This window comes from Punctularia strigosozonata (assembly GCF_000264995.1).
Source record: "Punctularia strigosozonata HHB-11173 SS5 unplaced genomic scaffold PUNSTscaffold_4, whole genome shotgun sequence".
NCBI classification, from domain to species: domain Eukaryota; kingdom Fungi; phylum Basidiomycota; class Agaricomycetes; order Corticiales; family Punctulariaceae; genus Punctularia; species Punctularia strigosozonata.
The window spans coordinates 634,108-658,981 of NW_006767436.1; the positions used below are offsets into that span (position 1 = coordinate 634,108).

At 54.5% G+C, this 24,874-nt stretch overlaps 12 protein-coding genes across 12 annotated transcripts; 5 read left to right on the top strand and 7 right to left on the bottom strand.

The window, feature by feature from the left end:
* The first annotated feature begins 31 nt into the window (after positions 1-31).
* Positions 32-2,794, top strand: PUNSTDRAFT_99795 (uncharacterized protein). The gene is made up of 8 exons (XM_007381805.1): positions 32-79; positions 136-573; positions 635-1,885; positions 1,943-2,071; positions 2,122-2,169; positions 2,219-2,293; positions 2,355-2,474; positions 2,529-2,794. Exons 3-8 carry the CDS (start codon positions 1,793-1,795, stop codon positions 2,601-2,603), a joined length of 540 nt encoding a protein of 179 aa, XP_007381867.1. The 5' UTR covers positions 32-79; positions 136-573; positions 635-1,792; the 3' UTR covers positions 2,604-2,794.
* Positions 2,795-2,816: 22 nt separating this feature from the next.
* On the bottom strand, positions 2,817-4,278 carry PUNSTDRAFT_119355 (uncharacterized protein; the record flags this gene model as incomplete). The annotated part of the gene is made up of 6 exons (XM_007381806.1): positions 2,817-3,264; positions 3,378-3,502; positions 3,574-3,650; positions 3,746-3,925; positions 4,000-4,156; positions 4,274-4,278. The coding sequence occupies 6 exons, from the start codon at positions 4,276-4,278 to the stop codon at positions 2,960-2,962; spliced, it is 849 nt and encodes a 282-aa protein (XP_007381868.1). The 3' UTR covers positions 2,817-2,959.
* Positions 4,279-4,489: 211 nt separating this feature from the next.
* PUNSTDRAFT_84335 (uncharacterized protein) lies at positions 4,490-6,103 on the bottom strand. The gene is made up of 5 exons (XM_007381807.1): positions 5,578-6,103; positions 5,378-5,524; positions 5,152-5,326; positions 4,872-5,097; positions 4,490-4,819 (listed from the first exon to the last, which is right to left on the bottom strand). The coding sequence occupies exons 1-5, from the start codon at positions 6,009-6,011 to the stop codon at positions 4,719-4,721; spliced, it is 1,083 nt and encodes a 360-aa protein (XP_007381869.1). The 5' UTR covers positions 6,012-6,103; the 3' UTR covers positions 4,490-4,718.
* A 295-nt stretch (positions 6,104-6,398) lies between these two features.
* On the top strand, positions 6,399-8,184 carry PUNSTDRAFT_142396 (RNA-binding domain-containing protein). The gene is made up of 4 exons (XM_007381808.1): positions 6,399-6,754; positions 6,820-6,896; positions 6,960-7,302; positions 7,358-8,184. Exons 1-4 carry the CDS (start codon positions 6,665-6,667, stop codon positions 7,901-7,903), a joined length of 1,056 nt encoding a protein of 351 aa, XP_007381870.1. The 5' UTR covers positions 6,399-6,664; the 3' UTR covers positions 7,904-8,184.
* Positions 8,185-8,389: 205 nt separating this feature from the next.
* PUNSTDRAFT_43300 (uncharacterized protein) lies at positions 8,390-9,626 on the top strand (the record flags this gene model as incomplete). Its single annotated transcript, XM_007381809.1, has 4 exons — positions 8,390-8,828; positions 8,881-9,089; positions 9,151-9,420; positions 9,489-9,626. The coding sequence occupies 4 exons, from the start codon at positions 8,390-8,392 to the stop codon at positions 9,624-9,626; spliced, it is 1,056 nt and encodes a 351-aa protein (XP_007381871.1).
* Positions 9,627-9,978: 352 nt separating this feature from the next.
* PUNSTDRAFT_112220 (uncharacterized protein) lies at positions 9,979-10,926 on the bottom strand (the record flags this gene model as incomplete). Its single annotated transcript, XM_007381810.1, has 3 exons — positions 9,979-10,443; positions 10,497-10,565; positions 10,624-10,926. 3 exons carry the CDS (start codon positions 10,924-10,926, stop codon positions 9,979-9,981), a joined length of 837 nt encoding a protein of 278 aa, XP_007381872.1.
* A 1,221-nt stretch (positions 10,927-12,147) lies between these two features.
* PUNSTDRAFT_65140 (DUF1716-domain-containing protein) lies at positions 12,148-14,598 on the top strand (the record flags this gene model as incomplete). The annotated part of the gene is made up of 11 exons (XM_007381811.1): positions 12,148-12,171; positions 12,218-12,556; positions 12,625-12,731; positions 12,783-13,053; positions 13,103-13,196; positions 13,250-13,473; positions 13,529-13,677; positions 13,737-13,872; positions 13,928-14,167; positions 14,223-14,354; positions 14,407-14,598. The coding sequence occupies 11 exons, from the start codon at positions 12,148-12,150 to the stop codon at positions 14,596-14,598; spliced, it is 1,908 nt and encodes a 635-aa protein (XP_007381873.1).
* Positions 14,599-14,644: 46 nt separating this feature from the next.
* PUNSTDRAFT_64663 (Trp-Asp repeat-containing protein) lies at positions 14,645-16,470 on the bottom strand (the record flags this gene model as incomplete). The annotated part of the gene is made up of 5 exons (XM_007381812.1): positions 14,645-14,832; positions 14,882-15,062; positions 15,122-15,439; positions 15,494-16,099; positions 16,156-16,470. 5 exons carry the CDS (start codon positions 16,468-16,470, stop codon positions 14,645-14,647), a joined length of 1,608 nt encoding a protein of 535 aa, XP_007381874.1.
* Positions 16,471-16,631: 161 nt separating this feature from the next.
* Positions 16,632-17,308, top strand: PUNSTDRAFT_65153 (translationally controlled tumor-associated; the record flags this gene model as incomplete). Its single annotated transcript, XM_007381813.1, has 4 exons — positions 16,632-16,690; positions 16,747-16,820; positions 16,883-17,136; positions 17,192-17,308. 4 exons carry the CDS (start codon positions 16,632-16,634, stop codon positions 17,306-17,308), a joined length of 504 nt encoding a protein of 167 aa, XP_007381875.1.
* Positions 17,309-17,532: 224 nt separating this feature from the next.
* On the bottom strand, positions 17,533-19,197 carry PUNSTDRAFT_112224 (uncharacterized protein; the record flags this gene model as incomplete). The annotated part of the gene is made up of 11 exons (XM_007381814.1): positions 17,533-17,631; positions 17,682-17,837; positions 17,887-18,018; positions 18,068-18,304; positions 18,359-18,528; positions 18,580-18,597; positions 18,650-18,761; positions 18,818-18,870; positions 18,933-18,966; positions 19,020-19,088; positions 19,144-19,197. The coding sequence occupies 11 exons, from the start codon at positions 19,195-19,197 to the stop codon at positions 17,533-17,535; spliced, it is 1,134 nt and encodes a 377-aa protein (XP_007381876.1).
* A 121-nt stretch (positions 19,198-19,318) lies between these two features.
* Positions 19,319-20,374, bottom strand: PUNSTDRAFT_84352 (vacuolar sorting protein Vps24). Its single transcript, XM_007381815.1, has 5 exons — positions 20,199-20,374; positions 19,971-20,148; positions 19,798-19,919; positions 19,589-19,741; positions 19,319-19,541 (listed from the first exon to the last, which is right to left on the bottom strand). Exons 1-5 carry the CDS (start codon positions 20,307-20,309, stop codon positions 19,455-19,457), a joined length of 651 nt encoding a protein of 216 aa, XP_007381877.1. The 5' UTR covers positions 20,310-20,374; the 3' UTR covers positions 19,319-19,454.
* A 569-nt stretch (positions 20,375-20,943) lies between these two features.
* Positions 20,944-24,081, bottom strand: PUNSTDRAFT_99821 (uncharacterized protein). The gene is made up of 9 exons (XM_007381816.1): positions 23,904-24,081; positions 23,814-23,850; positions 23,735-23,761; positions 23,356-23,685; positions 22,959-23,293; positions 22,625-22,904; positions 22,458-22,568; positions 22,370-22,410; positions 20,944-22,315 (listed from the first exon to the last, which is right to left on the bottom strand). The coding sequence occupies exons 1-9, from the start codon at positions 24,047-24,049 to the stop codon at positions 21,010-21,012; spliced, it is 2,613 nt and encodes an 870-aa protein (XP_007381878.1). The 5' UTR covers positions 24,050-24,081; the 3' UTR covers positions 20,944-21,009.
* Between the last annotated feature and the right edge of the window lie 793 nt (positions 24,082-24,874).

Here is a 24,874-nt window from a genome sequence, read left to right on the forward strand (position 1 = left end):
GTTCTACGCGTACTTCACGGACGCCTAGACTATCGCAATGGCCTCCAAAGCAGCCGCGCAGGCGAAGGCGCAGTTTGTCGTATGTTATACGTCGTGTTCTAACTATGACCCTTGGTCCTCACGTATTGGTGCCAGCGCATTCTGATTCCGGCAGGAAAGGCAGCTCCAACACCCCCCGTTGGTCCCGCCCTTGGCGCTCGAGGCGTCAAGTCAATGGACTTCTGCAAAGAATTCAACGCACGGACAGCGCACATTGCTGTCGGCACCCCCATTCCGACGGTCATTACTATACAGCCCGACCGCACATTCACGTTCCTCACGAAGACCCCTCCGACAGCTCATTTCCTGAAGCAGGCAGCTGGTATAGAGAAGGGGTCCGGCAGGCCAGGACACGAAACTCTAGGCACCATCAGTCTCAAGCATGTCTACGAGATTGCGAAGATTAAGGCCACTGACGATCACTTGAAGCACCTGCCACTGCAATCCATCGCAAGCACCGTCGTAGGCACTGCGAAAACTTTGGGGGTCCAAGTCGTACCGTGATCCGAGTTGGGGGCCACGATGTGAACACATGTATGTTCTAACTTGCACTTCTATGTTCCGCCACTTAGTTTCTCAGCGTGACCTTTGGTAGAATCGCCTGCTATGCTGAGGACCGGCGATCCTCGGAAGAGTAATTCATGTTGGGTCCAGCTCTCCGCTAACCCAGATGGTGTCGCGATGGTTTTCGTTAACAATACCTCCTAATGCGATAGAAACCGTCGGATAGAAGTTGGCGTAGAACCCGGCGCTGCTTGCAACAAGAATCCCGCAGGACTATGGTATTCAGCTCTGGAATAACAACGGATATGATGCCCTCTGAACAACAGAGCGGTAAGGGAGTCTCCTGTGTGGGATCCCCGGGTTACCATCTTCGCTCAAACTTACCGCTATACCCATCCGGTCTTTCCTCTTTCGACACCTAAGAGGTTCCGCGGGCACGCTCCCGAAAGACATGCGCGAACCGCAACAACGCTCCTTCAATGTAAATGGGAAGGGAGGACCGAGAACTGGCTTATCTGATCCCATTGTTGTGCAAAAGGTATCCCGGCAGATGCGGATGCACGCTGTGTGAGCGTGTCATACACCTGGATCTCACCCGGTGGGGATGCGCCAGCACTTCTCCCAGATGGCTGGAGGAGGATTACCATATCGGGAAGCATGCTTCTTTGTGCATGCTCGTGGCGTCTATTGACCGAGGTTGTATAGCGCCTCTTGTATCCCGCCCGACATAACCAAGGAGATTAAAATCATCAACGCTGTTTCCCTTACGCAAACATATAGAGATACCCTTCGAGACCTCCGATGTTTGCAAGATCAAGCACGCGATCTCGCATCGGCTCAGCCGATTTTTTATCCAGTGCTTCCTGCTTGTTCTGCCGCCGTCCAGACAACGGCCCAAGGGAAAATCGGGCGCCTATAGATCTATTCAGGCAGCTCGGATCGGCTCAGGCGCAATCACACTGCGGTGTCGGAGCGCAACACCACCTGGTCCAACTCTTCCTGCAAATCACGGTGCCGTCTTCCTTTGCAACACGTTGGGACCTTGTTCAGGACCATCTGTTTCCAAGCACCACGTTTCTTCCTCCGCTTTTCTGACGGCCACCCACAGCACATACCGCCAACAGTAGCAAATTTCGACGGATGGATCCATATATAAACTCCTCCGTCGACATGAGATCCGCTCCCCAACTAGCCTCGCGGTTCACTTCTTTTCCCCATTGCGCTTTCTCTACATCGAGCGACATCCGAAATGCCTACTTCCACCGATGTTCTCTCGTGGACCTCGCAAGACCCTCGCCAAAGCGTCCTGTTCAATGCGGCTGGTATTCAGTACAGCTTCCGAGTTAGTGGAACCAGTTTATTTTGGCTCAACATCGCGGATGCTCATTACCTCTTGTAGACTGAATCGAACACTCGTGGCGTACTGGTCACGTCCGTCATGAAGCAGATCAGGCCTGGCAAAGAAGAGAAGGTCGCTAAACTCGAATGGTCCAACACCGGCGGCCTCGGGCGCGCCGTCATTGGCAAGGTGTGCCAGGATCTTCGCGTGGGGAACGCACGCTGATAACCTTCGAGCAGTTTACGCTGCCTATGCAGGATCTCGTCCGACCTGCAGCAAATATGATGGTATGTGCAACGCGGTGTCTCCTGTGCCTGGCGTCTGATCTAAAACTAGGGTGCCCGAACTTTCAACGGTCCTGACGGCCATCTCTACCGCTGGAGACCCAGCGCCAACTCCGCGGACGTGGTGGTCAGCTGCTCTTCCGTCCGGCCGTCGTTTTATGTCCTGATCCACGCCCCGCCGCCTACAGCTCCAGGATCCCAACGACAACATTATCGCCATGGTCCGCAGCACTCGGCCGACGCGCTACCAAATGGGCGACGTCTACGCAGAATTGCACTTTCTTCGCAACGCGGGCGCCGGAGTGGTGGTAAGTTTTTGTTGTGCGATCGCCCATCTGACGCGCTAACGCAGCACGTTGCAGATGCATCCACCGATGATGGACATGGTCATCGTGACGGCGATGCTATATCGCTTTGTCACCACGTTCGGCCTCTAGTTCGGGCTTCACATCTCAAGCGCGCGGCTGGTCCTTCAAGCATACTTTATTACTCTCAAGGGACTATCTCGACAATAGCCATTAGGGCCGTTGCTCGAGCGCGGGTTGTTTTATGCATCCAACTGTACTTGTTCATGTATGCCTTTCATCACTGTACCTTTAGCATCCTCAGCAATGCGACTTTTGACTCCCATGCACATGCATCATACGGCACTACGAAGACCGAACGATGATCGTTCACGCAGTCAACTATATGTCACAATGGCCCGGAACAGCGGCATATCGCCGATTCTAGACATGTCGCGTCTATACTAACGCACGCACGCACGCACGTAATTACGGCGCGTGTCCAGCTGTCAGAGCTTGGCCGAGGGTGCTGCTGCATCAGCTTCGAGGACATCAAGCAGCGTATCGACAGTGGAGATAACCCATTCGGTGCCCTCGTCACTTGACAGCCATTTGTCCTCGTCCGACAGCCCTTCGGTATCGCGCGCCTTCAGCAGCCCGAAGATGTGGCTGGTCAGCTGCGGCCCGACCCTGCCCTCCGCGCGCAGGCACGCGCTCCCGACGACGGAGCCCAGGGCCCGGCTGAGATTGCCTTGGATCTCATCGCCCCCGGGGAGAGGCGCGAGCACTGATCCGTACGCCTGGATGATGAACGCTAAGATCCGCGAGGCGCGATCGGCATCAGCGCATGGCCACGAATGGAGGGAGCCCCGATCGCCAACATAAACGCTGCAAGCACGGGGCGCGAAGACTAGGGCTTGGACTTACACATGAAGTCCGGGTGATAAGATTCGAGCTTCCGGTAGAGCTTCTCGGCATGCGGCTCGTAGATAGAGTCCCAGAGATCTCTGCCTCGAGCCAGCACCGGCCCGATCGTATCAGATGCCACGACGCTGGGGGTCGAGGCGGGCAAAACGATTCAGCTTAATGGACTATCACCGTTACGCCGGGAGAGCGCCCTCACCGTTCGTTCTTGGTCCGCAGACCGCTTTTCACGTCGTCTTCGAGCGCTTCGTGGAGCCCCGCCAGCGAGAGGATGGTCTGCAGGTCCCGTGTTCGTCATCTCCCCGACATCCGAATGACGAATCGAGCGAAACAATGAAGAGAAAAACGAGCAAGAGGGACGAGCAACTCACGCGTGGCACGCCAACGAAGATGCTGCTCTTCAGCGCGGATTCGCGCATGATAGCCACCTTCGCTATCGCGGGAGACGGATCCGATGGCGAGCTCCCGGCGTCCTGGCGCGCGACCTGTGACGCAAATCGGTACAGGTGTCCGACGGCAGGCGGGATGTTGGCGGTCAGGAGGGTGCATGTCTGTCGGCAGGCCAGGCGCGAGCTAGCGTATGAGCGTATGGCACGGGCGATCGCATGAACAGCTGGTTGCTCGCCGAAAGAACCAGCCAGCCAGTTTCGGCGTTCCTCCGTTTCGCGTCCTGGAGGGTGCTGTTGAACACAGCGTTTAGGGCGGCCACCGGCGGGCCGGCGCGTGGGTTGGGGTTTCGCAGCTTCAGGAGCTGCTTAACGGCTGGAGGCAAGTGTCGGATACTCATCGGTAGCCTCGACTGGTATCAGTGGGGGTGGGTCGGGGGGACAAGGCGGGTGCACACGTCGAGCCTGGTCGGACAGAACCTGATGTAGGGCGCGCAGACGGACAAAACCCACGACATCCTGCCGCCGCCTGCCCGACTGCTTCAATACAGGCCCGGGAGGAACCGAAACGTTGGGACGCGTCGTATCACGTGTGCAACACCGTCTGTCGCCAACGTCAGCCTCGGTGAGCGCGTGCGAGGTCGCGGCGGCAAGCAGCAGGAAGTACCACAGCACTGGAGCAAACCACAGATACGGACCGAATCTCGCACGGATCAGAAAAAGCTGTATGCGACAAAGAGCTGGTCGATTGGATCCATACTATCGATATCAAGGTATAAATCACAGTTAACAGAGTGTAGTATGTGGCCCATCTTGTCCAGCACGATGGGCTACCGGACTACCAGCGAAGAAGAAGAATGTCGGCGGGGGTATATGGGTCCAGGAAATAGTGTCCCGTATGAACAGCGGAAACCGCTCCTCACTACAGTACAGTGGCGGCTGTCGTCTAGACATTAATCTAGTTGCCGTTGATGTACATGTAGCCGAGGTCGGTGGGCTGGCCACTGGAAGCCATGAGCTGGTTGAGGGTGTTGACGCCCTGCATGTCGTGCATGACACCTACAACACTGTCTTAGCCAGTGTCTACAGATGTGAATCCGCATCGACTCACCGAAGGCGAAGTAGGCAGCAACCCAGTCCTGAGACTCCATGTAGGAGGTGACGGTCTGCATGAACGAGAACACCTCGTCCTTCGAGCACTGAGCACCACCGTTGAAGTTCTGGCAGGCGAACTCGGTGACCCAGATGGGCTTGCCGAACGTGGAATGCCAGAGGTTGATGTAGTCAATGAAGGCCTGGGCACTGACGTCGTACCAGTGAACAGCCTGACCGTCGAACTGTGGCAGCAGAGTAAGCAATCCTTGCTCAGAACTCAAAGAGACGGCACGTACCGTGCAGCCGTCGCAGGCAGCGATGAAGTTCTTGACCCAGGTCAGGCCGTTGGGGTTGGAAGAAGTGGCAGGAGCGATGAGCTCGTAGCCCTGGCTCTTGAGGGGCTGAATGTAGGTCTTCCACAGGTAAGCACCGTGCGAGGGGCTCATGTTGCTCTGACCGGACTCGTTGGGCCTGAGCACGACTTGTTAGCAAGAAAAAGCTTTTTAAGGAAGATACCCGTACTCGTTCATGCCCAACACGTATTTGGCGTATCCGGCCTTCACCACGGACTGGAACTGGCCGACCTGGTTGTCGCCCCAAAGCATGGGAATGCACTCGAAGCCGAGCTTCGATGCCTGGGCGGGACAATCAGGGCTCCAGGTGTAGAGGCTAGTAGCAACCCGATCAGCGAAAAATGCGGGACCGCAGGTACAAGAACGCACAAGTTGGTCTTGGAGGTCTTGTAATATTTAAGGGAGCTGTCACCGCCGTTGGGCCAGGCGACACCAACCTTGCTACCGCTGCTGGAGCCGGAGCTGCTGGCAGCAGTAGTAGTAACCGCCTTACTGCTGGTCTTCGTGTGGCTGGCAGCCTTGGTGGTCGACGCCTTCTTCGTGGTCTCCGGGGTGGTGGTTACCACGGAGTGCGAAGTCGTGGCAGCGGCAGTGGACGTAGGGGCAGCGGTCGAGCTCCTTGTCTTGCAGCGCTTCGAGTTGTTGGCACGCTTGGCCTTCTTGCCGAGGATGTCGTGCTGGTGGCGACGAGAGATGCTCGCGTCGTGGCCGGTCGCCAACGCGTTGACGGGGGTCGCGCCGAAGGTGCAGACCAGGACGGCGAGGGAGGAGAGGGCGATAAGGTTGAGAAGCTTGCTAGCCATTGTAGCCGTCGTGAAGATAGTGTTCGATACAAGGAAAGCACTAGGAAACGAGTGTCGGTGCCCGAGGGCAAAAAAGCGAGACGGCGACGGCGGGGGTGGTGAAGTCGACCAACGGGGGTCGTCGGACTATAAAACGGGGCGCATGCAACCGCTGACGTGAGACGTTCGCACGCCGAGCACGCCCAGAAAGGCATGCCCTGGCCGTCTTGGGCATACACACGACGCCGCAAGTGGGAGCATTGTCCAGGACGTGAGTCCGATCTATTGTACGGGCGCGACAGTTGACGCGCATACTCCCTCAGACAAGTAGTACATAGCCTATGATATGGCCATTACCCGGCCACCACTGATCTGACACAATTAACCTCGGAGATGGACGCAGCGCGCCTTGTTGATGGCCACCACCGTTGTCCCAACTGCATTTGATCGAGCCCGCCACGGTGAGCACGGCGAGGAGATGGATCCGGAGGAAAGATGCCACAACAGGGCGTCGCCATAGTGAAGCCCCGCCAACGCGCACGTGATGCAGCTCTCTGTGACATCAAAAGCCTCGCTGGCGCCTCCTTTTTTCCTTCAACCTTCAAGTTCGACAAGTAGAAACCGGTTCATCAAGTTCATTCCCCGTTCATCCCCTCCTCGCTCATCCCGCCATAATGTCTGAAGCCCCCGCCGCCCCTGTCACCGAGAACGGCGTCCCTCCGGCTACGCAAGAGAAGATCGTCGAAGAAGTGCCCGGCTTCAAGGTGGGATCAGCGTTCTCCTAATGCGATGTGCTGGCAAACATGACTGATCTTCGTGTCCGCCGCAGGTATTTGCCGGCAATCTTGCGTACTCCACTACGGATGAGGGGCTGAAGGCTTTCTTTGAACCTGTGGCAAGCGAAATGTGGGTCGCCACTCGGTTTCCATCCATTCGGTCGTCCAAATTTACTAACCAAATAATCGCCAGTGTCTCCGCTCAGGTCATTCTCCGTGGTACGCGCTCGGCGGGCTACGGCTTCGTTGCTCTCAGCACCGAGGACGCTGCCCAGAAGGCCGTCGAGCTCCTCGACAAGAAGGAGCTCGACGGTCGCCCAGTGATCGTCGAGATTGCTAAGCCGGCGGAAGAGAAGGACAAGGAGAAGAAGCAGAAGCGGGCCGCCAAGCGCAAGCCCGGCAGGCGCGGCTCCAAGGCCCCTCCCGGCGAGGTCACCGAGGCGGAGGCCAACGGCGAGACTGAGAAGCCTGAAGAGGCTCCTGCTGCCGCCGCCGAGGACGGTGCGGCTAAGCCCAAGAAGACCAAGAAGAAGAGCGTACGTTGTAATATGTCTCTTCCCATAATAAAAGGTGTACTAACGCTTTCCCCAGCGCAAGCCCAAGAAGGCCGCTACTCCTGCCGCCGACTCCGCCGAGGCTGCCGCCACCACCGAGGCCACCCCCGCCGCCGAGGGTGCGGCTGCTGAGGCTGCCGAGAAGAAGCCTCGTACCCGCAAGCCCAAGGCCACCCGCCCGCGTCGTCCCGCTGGCGAGGACCCGGTTGGCGAGCTCTCCAAGAACATGCTCTTCGTCGCCAACCTCGGCTTCAGCGTCGACGACGATGGTCTTGCCGCCCTTTTCTCTGACGCTGGCATTAAGGTCAACTCTGCTCGCATCGTCCGCCGCGCCTGGGGCACCCCCCGCAAGAGCAAGGGCTATGGTTTCGTTGACGTTGGTGACGAGGCCGAGCAGGCCAAGGCCATCGAGCTCCTCCAAGGCAAGGAGGTCGGTGGCCGCCCGATCGCCGTCAAGATCGCCGTCAACACTCAAATCAAGAATGAGGAGAAGGCCAACGGCGAGGCTGCTCCTGAGGCTTCTGGCGAGGCTGCTCCCCCGGCCAACCCCGAGGCCGCCCCCGTGGCTGAGGTCGCGGCTTAAATGCTGCCCGATCATCTGCGACTCTCCACAAAACAAACGACCCGACATCCACTGTTCCGAGAGTTATCGTCCCCCTTTCATCATATTACAATCCATGGTCCAGCTCTGACAAGGGATGATCGTGGCTCATGTGTGGATATCTTTTTCCCCGTTTTTCACGCGTCCGTGACGTGCGCCTACCGTGCTGGTGCTATGTTCATTGGATAGGGTTTTGCCAAGTCTGGTCGTGGTCTCTCAGTCGATTACTTGTACGTCGCTCAGGCAATTAATATGCGACATCTGTACTACATGGTCGTGGTTAAGAGATCAGTCGGATCAAAGGTACCTTTCCCTAGTGAGGTCATCGTAAGCCTTGACCTGCCCTGCGGAACGGAAGTTGTCCTCTTGAATTGTGGCCCAAGCTTGAGCATTACCGTCGAAGTATTGATATGCATGAAATCACTACATCTTGCACTACAACCTTGACGTCGGTTCATCTGCGACCAAATGGCGGATGAAGAAGACGATTATCTTTCCGACAAGTTCCTGGTCGAGGCGCCGGCCCCAGCGACAAAGACTACCAAGACATACTCCCAACGTAGACGAGATGCGGAGAAAGAAGGACAGATAAAGATGCTCGCGAACAGGATGAAGAGCCGTCGCGAACGCGAGCTCGAATCGAGGGAAGAGGGGCTCAGCAAGAGTTTGTTTGATCGCGCCGAGGAAGAGAAAGCGTCGGGTATTCAAGGCGGAAGTAATAAGGCGTTGGCGATGATGATGAAGATGGGATTCAAACCCGGAGAAGCGCTGGGCAAGAAGGAGGAGCTACCACAAGCCTCGACATCTGAAACTTCCTCGGACCCTGCGTCGGGGACTGCTACGCCCGAAGAGCGGAAATCTAGGGCGACGCACAGGATAGAGCCCTTGCCGGTCAACGAATGGACAGGTATGGTCTTCGCATGCGCGGATACGGCATAATCTCGCTCATGCTATCACAGGCAGGAAAGGTATTGGACTGGGCAAGAGGACGTTGTCCCCCACATCTGCGGAGAGCCTGGCGAAGAAGTCCAAACTGTCTGAGGACATCGGCAAGGTGGATTCGTTCCGAGACCGTGCACGCCGCGAGCACGAGGAAAGGCGTGCAGAAGGTATCCTTACACAAGCGCAGCGGACGTGTTGCAGCCTGGACGAGAAGGCTGGAATGAATGTTAGTTCTTCCGAGACTACCCTGTTGATCGGGCAGCTAACCCTCAGAATTCCTGCCACAGTTCAACGTTTTCTGGCTGAACGCCAACGATCCGGACACGGTACCCGCGCCGCTGACAGAAGCGCTCAAAATGCACGATCCGCCGATATTGGTCGTACCCCGAAGGGCGGTGGACGATACCTACGAATTTCGTCTACGGCGGCAAATGCAAGCCGATGCTTTGCAGCCTCTAGATAAGGACGCGGACACGGACTTACCGGCCAAAGAGAACGCTGAAGAAGAGTTCTCAACAGAAGCCGTGGAACAAGCGGCACAGTTCTTACAGCTTCCGGTAAGCATGCGCTACGATATATATGTGTGTGTATATCGGTGTGGTTACAATCACATACCGTTACGCAGGCGAAGGACAAACTAGGGATGGTCTTGGACTACCTGCGACGGAAGTATTCGTATTGTTACTGGTGCGGGACCCAATACGTCGACACGAATGATATGGAACAGAACTGCCCGGGACCGACAGAGGACGATCACGACTGAGTAGTAATGTCCCCACCAAGGCAGCAATGTCGATAGTTGTACATATCAGATGGTACAATCTCTCCTGCTGCCAAAGCCCAGAGTCGTCAAATAAACTAAAGAAAAAGTGATGCATGGGAAGTAGAAGAACAAATGTGAGTGAGACTGAATGCAACAAAGGAATGGACGTCACCGACCACACTGGGGCAACTAGGAGATAAATTGAGAACAAAGCGGGAGCGAGTGTCATGGCATCAAGATGCGGAACGCGGAAATGCGAAATCGTGGCGTGTTCGGATCAGAAGTCCATGCTACTTTGGTGTCCGTGACAATCAGTGTACAGGGTCCGTGGTGGCTCTAGCTAAAGACAGAGTTATATGGCAGCTGATGCGCTGCGGCGGTGCGGGCTATCCTCCGGGCGATGGAGGGTGGAGTAGGCTGAAAGTCGGACGCCCGTGGGGTGCGGACGACGCGAGGCCAAATGTGACGCCGTGTCGGGCAGAGGACTGCCAGCCGCCATCGCTGGATGCTGTGATGCCTCTGCGAATGTGCTGGAGGTGGGCGAGATTAACTGGGGAATCGTCGGAATGGCGACCGACATCAACGGAGCGGGCGATGCTGTTCTCCCCCTGCGTTGTGGGAACACCGCAGATGTTGGCGATGCCTGTGGGGATTTGCGACGAGCAAGGCTCGAGATCGGTGTGCTGCCGGTGAGCAGCTCGTCTGCCATGAATCCGTTGTCACGGCGGTACGTGGCGTCGAGGCGCAGGGCGGGAGGCTTGCGACTCGAGGCGACCTTCATGGCAACGCGCGCCGCGTCTAACTCGGGAGACCGAGACTGTGATCAAGTCAATAACGTTGCTAATCCGGAGGGAGATTGTTGGCACTTACATGACTGCGCGACTTCGGGCGAGGTTCGTCGTCCGTAGACGATGCGACACTCCCCCTGCGGCCATACGACTATGAAGCGGAATTGGTATGAGCAGTCCAAGGGGGATGCTTGAGAGCCGATGCATACCGGGCTAGTGCTATACGGGTTATACCGATAGCGAGTGCCGACGCTCCCACGTCGCGTGGTTGAGGAGTACGGATGCGCGTCCACTGGGGATACGATGATGGATGGAGACTCTCTTGGGTGCAAGTTCATTTGCGGAGTCTTGGGATGAGATTGGGAAGGAGAAGAAGACACCGAGGACGAGGGCGAAGACGCCGCCATGGACTGAGCAGACGAAGGGCGCCGGTGCTCGTACGCAGGTGCAAGCACCTCGTTTTCCAGACCGAGAGATGACATGAGCTCGCAAAACGAAGGTAGGGTGGTCATCTTAAGTTAAACTTAAAGGGGCGTGGAGATGAAAGACGGTCGACTTGAAGATTGGAAGAAAGGCCCTGGGTCGGGAGAGGCGCCGAGGATATCATTGATACCGAATTATATATGGTTCGACTGTAGGATCTTGTTGTTGTGGAGAGCCGCTGCGGTAGCAATGAGCTTCGGCAGCCCGGTTGCAAGAGATCATTCCAACGTCGTCGGCAAGGAGATGCCCGTACCAAGGGCTAAGTTACCAAGGGCAGGAGGGGCCCCGAAGCTGTGCTGCTTGAACCGTTTGTTGACATCAACGTCGATCAGTTCCCGGACTCGCGTGTGCGCACATCCGCTCAGACCACGAAGGGGCTACCACCCGTAGTCTGGACTCTGACAGATGAATGTATTCCCAAGGGTACGCTAGCCACGACACACGACCAAAACAGCCTTCACACCAGCTTCACACAGACTGCATACTTTGGGAACACAGCTCCAAATCAGATTCGGCGGACATACGATCGAGATGCACTTTGAGCCCCATCATAGTCACTGCATGCATGAAAATATCATGTAGGTAAGCGGCCTCCTTGACGTAGCGAGGCTCGAAACCAACAGGCCGATGCTTCGGCGGTCGTACAAACGGCTTGATCTCACGGAAGGATCTCAATTTTCGACGGGTAACATGTTCTAGACAACCATGCGATACTTCTTGGCGAGCTCGACAGTCCAGAGTGAGATCTCTATGCAGGACTGCATATGGCACCGTAACCCGTTGCACCGTAAAATGATCATCATGCCGATCATGTTACAATCCGCCGCGGCGCCCTGCTGTCGGGCTGGACGTCTATGCCGAGTTTCAGAGTCATCATGCAAGTCTAAACCATCTCGAATGAAAGCATTGCGAATTATACGCCGTGGTAGTAGGCTCGGGGTATGATGCACGTCCGCTCAACATGCACTATGAGCGCAATGAATCTATCTTTCAGGAAAAAACTGAGACGAATGTCGGATATTTAAACGTGATTACGAGTCTGTATCCTGAATCGAATTTGAATCGACTTCGCGTGTTCCACGAGTGGGGTTGAGCAGGGTTACGGGAAACATCCGTAGCGTCATTATCGGCGACTGCCGAGCGCTTGAGCACAGCCACTTTACCACCCGTCATTCTCTTCCTACGGCGTAGAGTAGTGGTGGTTCTGACACTCAACAACGCTATTGCTTGACTTGGAAGCAGCTGCAAACATGGATATTGACAAGCTCTTTAAGGTGTCATGTTATTCCATCTCATCAGAGTGATATTAACGATGCGCAGGTCCCCAAGCTGCCCACCGGTGGCAACAAGCGTCGCATGCCTGACGCGCCTACCCCAGAGATGCTCAAGAAAATGCGGGTCGAAGATGAAGATGAAGAGACCTCTCCTACAGCCAAAAATGGAAAGGCCGAAAAGGGCAAACGTCGGGCCACGGTGGAGGACGCTGAGGATGAAGACGTTGCAATGGGGGAGGAGTCCGACTTCGCGCCCGGAGGGGATGCGGATTACTTTGCCGAAGAGGACGAGGAAGGCAGATTCTATGGGGGTGGCCTAACGCGAGAGCAAAAGGAGATCCTCAACATATTCGACCAAGCAGGCGGGGAGGGCGCGTTAGAGGACGTGAGAAAGCTCTTGTATCGAGTTAGCGGTCTGACATAGTGCTGATTCTAGAACCGTTTGACTGGTAGACGGCGGCGCTCACTCCCACTTCCATTCGGAAACTGTTGCTGAGGTTTCAGCGAGCTGCGGACAAGAACCAAGACCAGCGTTCGAAATGGCCGGACGACCCCACGAAGTGCGTTCATGCATGGAAGGACGTCCGTGACCATGACTGACGGCAGACCAGGTTCATTGATTCAGAAGCGGACTTGGACCTGGCTATAAAAGCATTACTCCCTCTCGCGCAAGCGCCTTCGGTTGCCTACCCAGAGCTCGTAGAATCTGGGGTAGTCAGTGTTCTTGTCGGGCTACTCAGTCATGAAAATCCAGATATTGTCATCGACGTTGTGGAGGTGATACATGAACTCACTGACGAGGATGTCGGGGACGAGGCGGAGGACGACGAGGTTGATGAGGAGAACAAGGCTGCAGCATTGAAACTTCTAATTGAAAGCCTGGTGAATACAATGTTTTTTTGCGATGTCTCGCCACTGATTTTATCCACAGCAATCACAATCTATATTGGAGTTGCTGGTTGATAACTTATCTCGGCTAAAGGAGGAAGAGGAGTCAGACAAACAAGGTGTATTCCACATCCTTGGTAAGCATTGCCGCTCTGAACTATTATCGGATCAGTCCTGATCTTTCCTGTAGGGATATTTGAAAATGTTATGGGTTTCGATCCAAAATATTCAAATCATCTCGTCTCAAAGACATCCATACTTCCCTGGCTCTTGACACGAGTCCAATCGAAGATCCATGACGAGAACCGCGGCTATGCCGCCGAGCTGCTGGCTATTCTCCTACAGAATAACCGGGATAACAGACTGACAATCACCAAACACGATGGCGTAGAGACGATGCTGAAAGTCCTGTCCGTACGTGGATTTCCCAAATATGTTCATATCGTTACGTACACTTACTCGTCATCAGCAATACCGGCGGCGGGACCCCGTTGACGCTGATGAAACGGAGTTCATGGAGAACATATTCGACGCCCTCTGCTCCGCGCTAGGGGAACCTGAGATCAAGAAGCTGTTCTTGGACAGCGAAGGTGTTGATCTCATGGTGCTCATGATGCGGTGAGCCAGATCTGTCAATCTTACCGGTCAGGTTGATTGATTCTCTACATCGTACGTAGGGAGAAGTTGCAGTCACGGTCAAGAGCGATCAAAGTTCTGGACCATGCGATGGCGGGCTGGTCCGGAACGTCAAGTTGCGAGGTCTTTGTTGAGGCGCAAGGCCTCAAGACGCTCTTTTCCGCATTCATGGGCAAGGTAGGTCGTTTTCTTGGTCTCCTGTTCACGCGCTGACGCTCGTTGCGTCCGTCAGGCTCCGAAGAAGCAGAAGAACAAGGAGGCAGCTACCCCTGCTTCGGAAGACATATCTCATAGCCTTGGCATCGTAGCGTCCTTGTTCTCCAACCTTGCATCTGATTCTCCAGCAAGAATACGTTTACTGGCGAAGTTCGTCGAGAACAACTATGAGAAAGTGGACAAAATGCTCGAAATTCGTGATGGCGCTTCAACAAGACTGAAGGCGACCGACAAGGAGATCGAAACGGAGAAAAAGGTACTATTCCGAATCAGTATACCAAGCTTACGCTCGTTTATGGGTTTCACTGCAGGCTTTACAAGAGGATGGGGAGGAGATTGGCGACGAAGAAGACGCGTGGTACTTGCGACGACTCGATAACGGTCTGTTCACATTGCAGACGGTGGATTATTGTTTGGCCTGGGTAGCGATGGAAGACGACGGGGTGAGTCTCACTTGTTGTATATGACAATTCCTTTCTAATGGTCCCCTACCAGATTCGGACACACCTAGAGCAGATGCTCAGACGCAAGAGCAAGTCGCTCGCAGACATTGCGGATACACTGAAGGTTTACCGTGATAACGTTGACGAAGAAGTATTGCCTGCTCCCGAAGAGGGGGAGGCAAGGCCTGCAAGCCAAAAAGAAATCCTGGAGGCGTTGGTCACGTTCCTCGAGGGGACTAGCTGAGTATTACAGTACATGGTATGGACACGATCTTGTATCACAAAGCACCTTATGATGCTGCTATAGGTGTACTGGTTTCTGCTAATGCCAATGCCGCCGAAGCGAAGACCATGTCCAGAGCGCCTCGCGTCTTCACAAGCTCTTGTTGGAATCGGAGTTCGGTCGCCACTTTCTTCTGTAACCGGAGGAATAAAGAGTCGATCAGTGGTGACTGACCCAGCACAGGGGTATACATCTCTAAATCCCAGTTAGAAGTAAGGTGTGGAGCGAACGAGGGAACGCTTACCAATGACGACCTTTGCGACATCGCAAACCATCTCGCCAAATCTGGGGTCCGTCGCATGCTTCACGAGCAAACGCAGAATGGGCTCAAGAAGCACATCGTCGCGTCCGCTGAGTGCTGACCGAAGCCCGTCACGATGGATCAATTCTTGGATTAGAGAAAATGTCGTGGTCGGCGGTACTTGCTATATGGGGAAATCTATCAAAACCTGCGAACAAGGAAAAGAAGGGTCAGCTTGCAGACCTTTCTCAATACGCTGTCCAGCGCGGCGCTATATTTAAAGCCCTTCAGCAACCGATCATAATCCCGCAATCTCTTCTTTCGCTTCGACTCCACCCGCAGCTCGTCCACATCCCCTATAGGTCTTGATTTGACCTTCGACTTGACCTTGCCTTGCCCAATAAAGGAGAGAGCACCGCCTAAGAAGGACTCGTATGTACCGGCACGAAGAGCGTCGGCTGAGAACGGTGTGTCATCCATACTGTCGGACGCCTTTGGTCGCCTCCGGCGAATGGACAGGGTGCCGTCCGACATGCCGGCAGCTATGTGTGTCTCGTCCGGCTGCGTGAATGCTGCTCAGAACGGTGTTACGGATATTGTAGCAAAAGAAATCACCGAAATTGCCAGGCAAAGCACGGGTGCAGGATACCGCATGGTATGCACCACCTTGTAGGTCGAGACGTCGTACACTTTCACCATCTGGTCAAGACCAGCCGTAAGGAGCCGGCTCGCCGAAGAGTCAAACGCAAGTGAAGTGACGGTCTTTTGATGGTTTGATAGAGCACGGGTACACCTGCCCCCTGCTACGAGATCGTACACCCTCAAAATAGGTCCAGCAGATGCTAGTGCCACGGTACCGGAAGGAAACATCAGAACCTGCTCTACCGGTACTTTTGCGCTGCCGGAAGAGCTAGACGAGCCGCCGAGTACCATTTCGCACTCGTTTGTTCGGGCATCGTAGAGGCGCACGGTAGCGTCGTAGGAGCCGGTCAGGATAAGGTGGGGGTTGGATGGGGCAACTTGACCGGAGCGCACATAATCGGTATGCGAGATGAAGGTATTGACGGCGGCCTGAGAGGGAACATCCCAGAGCTTGACGGTTGTGTCATCAGAGCAGGAAAGCACTTGGGTGGGATTTTGGGTAGAGAATTTGGTGACATGCACGGGCTGTTTGTGAGAATCGAGTGTCCGCAGAATCGCTCTGGAGTTGACGTCGAATACCTAGAGTTGGGCAGTGTTACTTGGTTTTCGCAAGGAGGCACGAATATGAAACTTACTTGTATAAGTCCAGTATCGTCTCCAGCAACTAGAAGCTTACCATCCACTCTTATACATCCGCTTCGTGCTATGTCTTTGAACCGAGAAATAGTCTTCGTAACCTTCTGTGTCCGAGGTGCGTAAATCTGCACGCGAGTTGCGGAAGTTACGGCAAATCTGTGGGGCTTCGCAGGCGAAAAGTGGATGGATGTTATGGGCGCATAGTCCTTCACAAAGACAGGATGCCTGAATTGTCTCCAATATCTTGATTCGGAGCTGCGCTTAGCCGTCGCCGGCCTTGCATGCTTTTGGATGAGGACGGGCTGGTAGTCCATGCGAAGGGTATGAAAAGTGGCACAGCCACGTAATCCCCGTGACCTCTTTAGATGTGATCGATGTAAAATGTCTGTTCTACTGTTCTCCGCTCGCTGTACATTCCTTCTCCTCTCGCCCGCTCTCTCTTCCCCGTCTTTTCCGAAACTTGTAGTATATCACAATGAAGCTCTTCGAAGATGTCCTCTCCGGCGACGAGATGTTCTCTGATGCCTTCCCTATGTACGTCCTACATGGTACTCGTCCTCACCGACCGCAGCTTACTCTCGATGATACAGCAAGGAGGTCGACGACATCGTTTACGAGGTTGACTGCGCTATGGTGACCATCAGGGAGGGAGATGTCGATATCGGTGAGCGGTAGCGCCTGCAAGTGGGACCAAAGAAAAATGCTCATCGCTCATCTCCACCTCAGGCGCCAACCCGTCCACCGAGGAGGGTGAGGAGGGCGTCGAGGACAGCGCCCAGACCGTCAACAATGTTGTCCACTCCTTCCGTCTCCAGTCTACCGCCTTCGACAAAAAATCCTACCTTACCTACCTTAAGGGCTACATGAAGGCCGTCAAGGAGAAGCTCCAGGAGACCAACCCCGAGCGTGTCGCAACGTTCGAAAAGGGCGCACAAGGATTCGCCAAGAAGGTCATTGCGAACATCAAGGACTACGAATTCGTGCGTGATCCTCTGACAGCTGGTCGGTTGGGGCCTATCTAATGCACTTGCGCAGTACACCGGCGAGAGCATGAACGCCGATGGCATGGTTGCGCTCCTCAATTACCGCGAGGACGGTATCACGCCATATTTCACCTTCTGGAAGGATGGCCTCAAGGAGGTCAAGCTCTAGATCTGCATATCGCTTTCACTATCTTCTGGGAGAGGGGTGTTTTCTTATCGCTTGTATACTGCCGATGTACGCACGCTACCATATCTGAATTGCCGTCAGAGCCGTACTTTTAAAGCACACTGGTCGCCGCACAAGAAGTATCTGAAGATCGAACGTGCATCTGCAGGTATTGAGACAACATTCGGAAGTTTTACAATGTTCTAGTCCTGAACTGTCCTAATGATCTAAGCCCTACCGAGCTTGGAGATGATGGCCTGCGTGTACTCCTTCGTACTCGCCTTGCCTCCCAAGTCACCGGTGATGCTCTTGCCCTCGGCAATGGTCTGGGTTCTTCCGTGAGAGAAGATTCTTCAAACCGAAGACACATACTCACAGTAAGGGCGGCCTGCTCGATGTTCGAAGCGTATTCTTGGAGACCCATGTGCCTCAGCATCATGAGCGACGAGAGAAGGAGTGCAGTGGGGTTAGCGAGACCCTTCCCTGCGATATCAGGCGCCGAACCATGGACGGCCTCGAAGATAGAGGCATCCTGCAGTACTCATCAGCAACGGGGCAAAATTCTCGTTGAATGGACTTACCCGTCCGATGTTGCCAGATGGCGTCAAGCCAAGGCCCCCGATGAGACCAGCGCACATGTCGGACAGAATGTCACCGTACAAGTTAGGCATAACCATGACACGGTCCGAGAACGGCGCGGGGTTTTGGGTGATCTGCAGCGACATGAATACGGGCCCTAGTCATGAATACGTCGAGACTGACGTTTAAGCAAACACGGTCAAGGAGATCCTCATCGTATTTGATGTCCGGGAAGCTCTTCGCGACCTCCCTGCACGCGGAAAGGAACATGCCGTCCGACATCTTCATGATGTTAGCCTTGTGCACGGCAGTGACGCGTTTCCTGCCGGTCTGCTGTGCGTAGAAGAACGCGTATCGCGCGACACGCTCCGACGCCTCCCAGGTGATGAGCTTGATGGATTGCACGACACCGTCGACAACCTAACAACCCACGAGGTTCAGCACGGCTTGTCATATTAATTGCGTGATACGAGCCTCATGTTCAATACCGGAGTACTCTCCCTCAGTGTTCTCACGGATCAGGACAGTGTTGACGTCGTCGTAGGGAGTCTTGAAACCCTTGATGGACACACAAGGACGGACGTTTGCGAAGAGGTTGAAGGTACGACGGAGGGTGAGGTTAAGGGAGACGTGGCCCTTTCCGACTGTGTGGTATTAGCATCGGTTGATTTCGGGATAGTTCCAACAGAACTAACTCGGGGTAGCAAGAGGGCCTGTGCGCGAATCTCAGCGCTGGGTCGAGGTATCTGAGACTGAGACACGTACCCTTCAGAGCGACGGTGTTGCGCTTGACGGACTGAATGGCAGCATCGGGGATGACGGTCTTGCCGCCTTTCAGAATGGGGGCCACACTAACTTCCTCCCATTCTATCGGAACCTAGCAATGGTTTCTAACCATGAGCGGACTGAAACATCTGCACGCATAACGCTCACGTTGGCAGCGACATAGATGTCCTTGACCGCCTCAGATATTTCGGGGCCGATACCTACGAACGAATCCGTGATCAACACCATTCCGTCCGTTTCCGGAACACACAATATGACGCACCGTCTCCGGGGATGAGCGTAACGGAGTATTTCCCCTGTTTCAATCTGAGAACGCGTTGTTTGGGAGTGAGGGTCGATAGAGACGTACGCTGGCGTTCTTCTTTCCAGCGTATGCTGCCGTAGGCGCGGGGGTCACGGTAGCATATCTCCGGAAAGCCTACGAGTGTACGTCAGTACGATGAGCGCGAGACATATATGCAACTTGCTTGAACCTGAGAGCGTTTCACTGCGGCCTGCGCGACGCCAGAGAATGGACGGGAGAACATGTTCGTTACAGCGTTGCAAGCAGCAGCCGGTGGAAATGGATATCAAAAGTTGCGGTCACTGAGCACGTGTGGTTCCCGCGTACACCCGAACCGTGACGACGCTGTTCGACAGTGAATAGCAGTGAATAGCATTGAAGCGCGTAATGCGAGATGAATATATGGATCCGTGAAGCTCTAATTACGAAAATACAAGACCGATACACTGGCACTAACACTTGGACTCGCAACCCTTGAACGTTAAACATGGAATCGGCTGCTCAGCTACTGAGAAGTCCGTCCAGTTGTTGCCGATACTGCTCCATAGCACGCTGGGTCTCTTCATCCTCGAGCGTCGCTTCGTTTGACTGCAAACTTGTGAGAGCGGAACGACTTCTCCCATAAAAGCACTTACAGGCAATTCTGTACCCACAGCACCGGCCTGTCCAAGCTTACCGTCGGTGAGATCAAAGAGGACCTTATCCACCTCAGCGTCTGCTTCCTCTTCGAGTTCTTCGTCTTCGTCCATCTCCATGACATCGTCCAGCATTTCTTCCATGATGCCAGCCTAGTATACAGTGAGGACCGCCATACAACTGGTCCACGGAGACTGCGATGGCTCACCTTAGTCATTTCCATGCTTATATCGCGCATGGCCGCGCTGATCTGAGGTAGCTTCACGAGCTGGTTAGACAGTTTCATGATTTCGGTTGACTTCTGCAGCGTTCCCGTTACTTTCGCCATTGCTGAACATAGATGTCGGTGCCCAAGTATGAATGACAGAACGAACTTCATACCTAGCTGCTGTTGCAGTTGATGTCCTATAGACCCGAGTCGTGCCTTGCTCACAGAAAGCCGATCCTTCTGCTTGTTACTCCTGACGACCTCGCGCGCCAAGATACGCGCCGACTTGACATCGCCCTTCGTGGCGAGCTGCTTCACCGTCTTCCTTGCCTTGTCTGTAGCCATATCGAGCTGTATATGCATTAGCTAACAACTAGACACGGACGCGGGATCATCCAGACCTGCCTCATCTCCCGATCCAACTGACGCTGCTCAGACCGGAGCTTAGCCTGCCATGCTCTTACTTTCTCCTCGGGAGTAGGCCCGTACAGGAACCTATTGATCGTTTGCATGCCCCCGCGACCTGAACGTCTAGAAACCGGGCTCAAGGGAGTCGCGCCGAGTGAGTGAGCTCGGGGTAATCAGAGTCAACGCATAAGGGTGCTGTCGCTGCCGTGGCGCAGTAGTGCCCCTGCGAGGCGCAGCTGTGCCCTGATGCTTTCAGGGGTTTGCTGCTCAATTCATCCTACTATGTAATCAGAAATCGCGGCCTTTTGAATCCTTTGTCGTGCTGTCGAATAGATATACTGTAGTTTTACGACCTTAAGTTCGGTCCGCCTCCTGGGGGACAGGGGACAGCTGCAAATTCGGGGCCGTGGGAAGCTCGCAAACTGACTAGAGTCAGTTTAGAATATTCACACAGCAAGAAATTGCCTGAGCTTGCTCAGGTATCTCCCACAGTAATACTAAGAAATAGAATTTTCACGATCACGGGAAATTAGGTTCAGTTCGGGCTGCCAGGGGACAGGGGACGAACCTAAGGTCGTAAAACTACAGTATATAACGATCAATTCCTTGTCAATCCTCTGAAGCGACAATTGCAATTTATAATTCATCTTCCTGCCATAGCCGGGCTTGCCAATGCAAGAGTCATCGGGTCGTCTAGTATCTAAGAAGCATATCCGGGATCACGGACAACAGTGAGCGTACATTGCATGTGCCATACAACAACAAATAGAAGATCGAAAGATAATAAAAAGGAACATCCAAGCTTCAAGATTGTTTGATTTGGTTCACCAACGCCTCCCAGTAGCCCCAATCTGAGCCATCAAAGCCAGTGATGGGTTCACTGGGCTGCAAGGGAGGATTCGGGAGCCAAGTAGGGTAGTCTACACCTGGCCAGGACACCCCGCTCATGCCCATGGCGACCTCGCCCGCCGCGCCGTTCACGGTGTTCACCCAATGGTCGAGGAGAGACTGCGCCGCGGACGATTCGTCGTCACCTCCGGGGCTACCTGTATTGGATGGGGAGTGATATGCATCAGACAGCATCGGCTGCGCCTGTAGGCGGCGAATGGTGGGCGAATGTGCGCTTCCCGGTGCGGCGTACACGGCGTGACCGTTGGGGTATGGAGTCGCAGGAGTCATCTGTGGCGTCGTCACCGACGACGACGTGTCGAGCGCCAACGGCGTAAAAGCGGCGCGCGATGGTTGTGGGGGAGCGGTACTGGACGGACGCGAGCGAAGTTCGAGTAGAAGCTGCGCATCAGTCGCAGAACCTCCAAGGGCTGGATCGACGGGAATGGTGGAGGCATCCTCGCGAGGGTCCTCGGTCGATTTCGTCTTCAAAAACTCGATGATCTTGATCTCTCGGCGGGTCGTCTCATCCAGCTCGTCTCGATTCTCGTGGTCCTTGAGGAACCCATCGAGGATAGAGTGCATCTCAGGCGCGTCTATTCCGTTCGGTTCGAGCACCAAGTAAATCCCGCTGATCATCGCAGTCTGAAATTCTCGATACGCGTTGCTGTGCGGATCGTTCGTTCCCTGTGGTCTGGAAGCGCGGAAGGCCTGGCGCACGCGGAAGTCTTTCTTCGCGCTCTCAAAGCACGCCTTTCGAGAACGGGCGTAACGGTCAGAACCGAGCTTGCGTAGCAAGTATGGTCGATGTAGGCTGATTCTGACAAAGAGTATCTCGGTGATGAGGAGGTATCGGTGGACGGGTATGTAGGGTAGCGTTTCGTCAAGGGAGGTATCGGGGTCCAAGGAATAGTGGGGAGGGAGCGTGCTGATGAAGTGCAGTAGCTCATCGTCGAGGGTTAGGACGTCGGAATAGTGACTGCGGGTGCGAACCTGCTGGAAATGGTGCACCATGCGGCCAATGATTGCGGCGAGAGCGTGTCTGAGGATCACGAATGTCGTGCTGGTTGGATGCGACAAGGGAGGCGGTTTCTGTATCTGGGCAATGGAGAAGTCGTCTTCGACATTCGATGGAGGTAGCGTCGACGTATAGTCGTCTTGGATCGCGTTCGGCCTTCCAAGAACGAGGGCGTAGCTACGGTCTGCATGATAGAGATATGCCCTACATCCCGATATCAGCGCATTCGGGGGTGCATTCCCTGATAGTATGACTTACCATATGCGTCGCCGATATTCCACTTGAACCGGATCGATGTTCTTCGAATCGCTTAGCATGACGAAACGAGATGCACCGACTCGCTTACCATGGACCCGCTATCCCTATGGAGACCAAGCGCTTGTGCAGTCCGAACAGCAGCTCCAAGTTGGCTCCAGCATTCAGTTATACGTCTATCGAAGGTGAGAAAGCGTGTGCTCTAGGTGAAGAGCAGGCGTCAATGCCTATGACCTGCAACAGTGGGAACAGGCGCACCAAAAGCCGAACGAGGATGACCTCTAGGCTATCCGGCTGTACAGCAACTGCGATGAGGAGCGAACGACGAGATGACCAGTAAAAACGTTGGGAGGTAATCCGTCTCGTTCTAGCGTCGCCGGCGACAGACTCCGGGGCAAGTCGCACGGCAATTGCGAGAATGACGAACAGAAGGGGAAGAAATTTGACATCGGTGGGTTTGACATTCGGGGCGTTTGAACACAACGAAACATAGGATGCTCTGAAATCGCGTTGTAGAAGTGGATATCGCGTCCAATTTCTTTTACGGAGATAATTGAGTCAAGATACATCCTGTACACATCAATACACTCACATGGACTGGAAGTAGGTGTCGATCAAGAGATCCATGTATCTCTGCTGCGGCAATTCATGTAAAAGCTCATTGACCCTGTCCGGAGAAACCCCATAGTCCTCCACCAAAACTCTCATATTGTCCGCTGCTGATCGCTCCGAATTCTGTCGGAACATGTCGATATTAAGCTGATTTCCGGCTCGCTTCAAATCACCTTCGCGCGCCGGACTAGAGGTCTGTCCTCCTTGAAGAGGTATGTCGGCTGGAACGTCGCTAGAGGGCGGATAAGGGTTTTTGCGTTCAGACGAGTCCAGCGGTTTGCTCGGTCCCGGGGCTGATGCGACGGCGTTTTGAAGCTTCATCGGGTACGCGTTCGTCAGCGCCGCCTGTCCCAGGTAAGCCCTCGGAAGCACTGTACCTGCTCGAGAACAGATGCGGGAGCAACGCTTCCAGAGACGCTCTCCCCGTACCACTGGCCACTCTGAAATGTACCACCAGCAGCATCCTGCTCCTCGTTTTGTGATTGGGAGTCATCCTCGGCGCCCATAGAGGTTGAACTGTAGTGATCCATGCCACTGGTCTGTTCAATAGGTGTCGCCGGAGTCGTACTTGTCTCTGAGGACATGGCCAAATGAGGGAATGCCATTTCAACGATGTTTTCGAGTCGCGCCACCCTTGCATGGAGGTCCTGGTCGGACTTGCCAGGGGTATACGCCTTGCATAGTTCGGGCACCTTACGTGCGAGGCACTATAACAGCACCGTAAGCGAGAGGGATCCAAATTGCGCATTGCCTTACGTGCGAGCATGGTATCTGCCTGTCGCACTGGGTTGGGTGCGTTAGGGGCAAGAGTGGCGATTCCACATGTATTGCGTACCTTCTGCTTGCGCCTATGACATTCGCCACACGAGTAGCTATGCAGCACAATGAGCGCTACGAGACATCGCACTGCTGAACAAGCCCTGACCTGACTCTTGTCCGAGGCTTTTTCGGCGCAGTAGACGTGCTTGCGCCGCCAGGTCTCCTGGGCGGATCGTCCTCCATCTTCTGGCGTTTGGCTGGCGGGGGAGCAGAGATAGAGGGAACAGGTGACTGTACTGTTGATTTGACCATGTAGCGCAGTCTTAGAGCTGCAAGAGAACAACGGGCGAAGGAATACCGCGACCGGCGGAGGTGCGCGATAAGTTATGCCTTGGACTTGTGCAATGCAGCAACGTGGGAAACTTTCAACACTGGCCCTTCTCCCGGCGCCCCCCGCTTGGCGGTACTTATTTCTGACTCACCCCTTGCCATGGGAGGTTGCGACAGTTAATCGAGTCAGATCCTCAGGGAACGAACAGCGGACGCGCTAAATGTATATAAGTTACCATGAGTGGGTGTGGGTTCTGTATAACTCCATGTACATAAGGACGGGCTGTCGTCACACCATCGTTTCATCATCCCACAGGGAGCAGCTAAGAAATCGCTTGCTGCCTTCTTTCACGAGCAATCTCTCGACCGCACATTTGACGCCTGAAATTGCACATGCAAGATTGTGATTATGATAACATCGTTCTCCGGCGAACGATTACACTTCTTCATGATGCGAAGAATCTCAGAAGGTTCAAGTACATGGTGGTATCTAACTTTCTTCAATGTATTTTCCGCGTATTCCTATGTTCCGATGATCGATTGTCTCAGGGGGATAAGAGGATCAAATTGCCAGCGACCTACATACCAATACTGTGGGTGCCATTCTCGCTATGTGCTCATACACACTGGGCAATGAATGAAACCAGAAAGGATACTTAGTCAGATCTGGAATCAGTACTCTATATCAGAGTTTCAGCAGGTTTGCCTATCCCGTATCATCACGGAAAATTCTGCACTACCTGACACGATTCGTTTGCTGAGACAGCCGTCTAGGCATTGTCTGTGCGTCTCCCCATGAACGCGAGT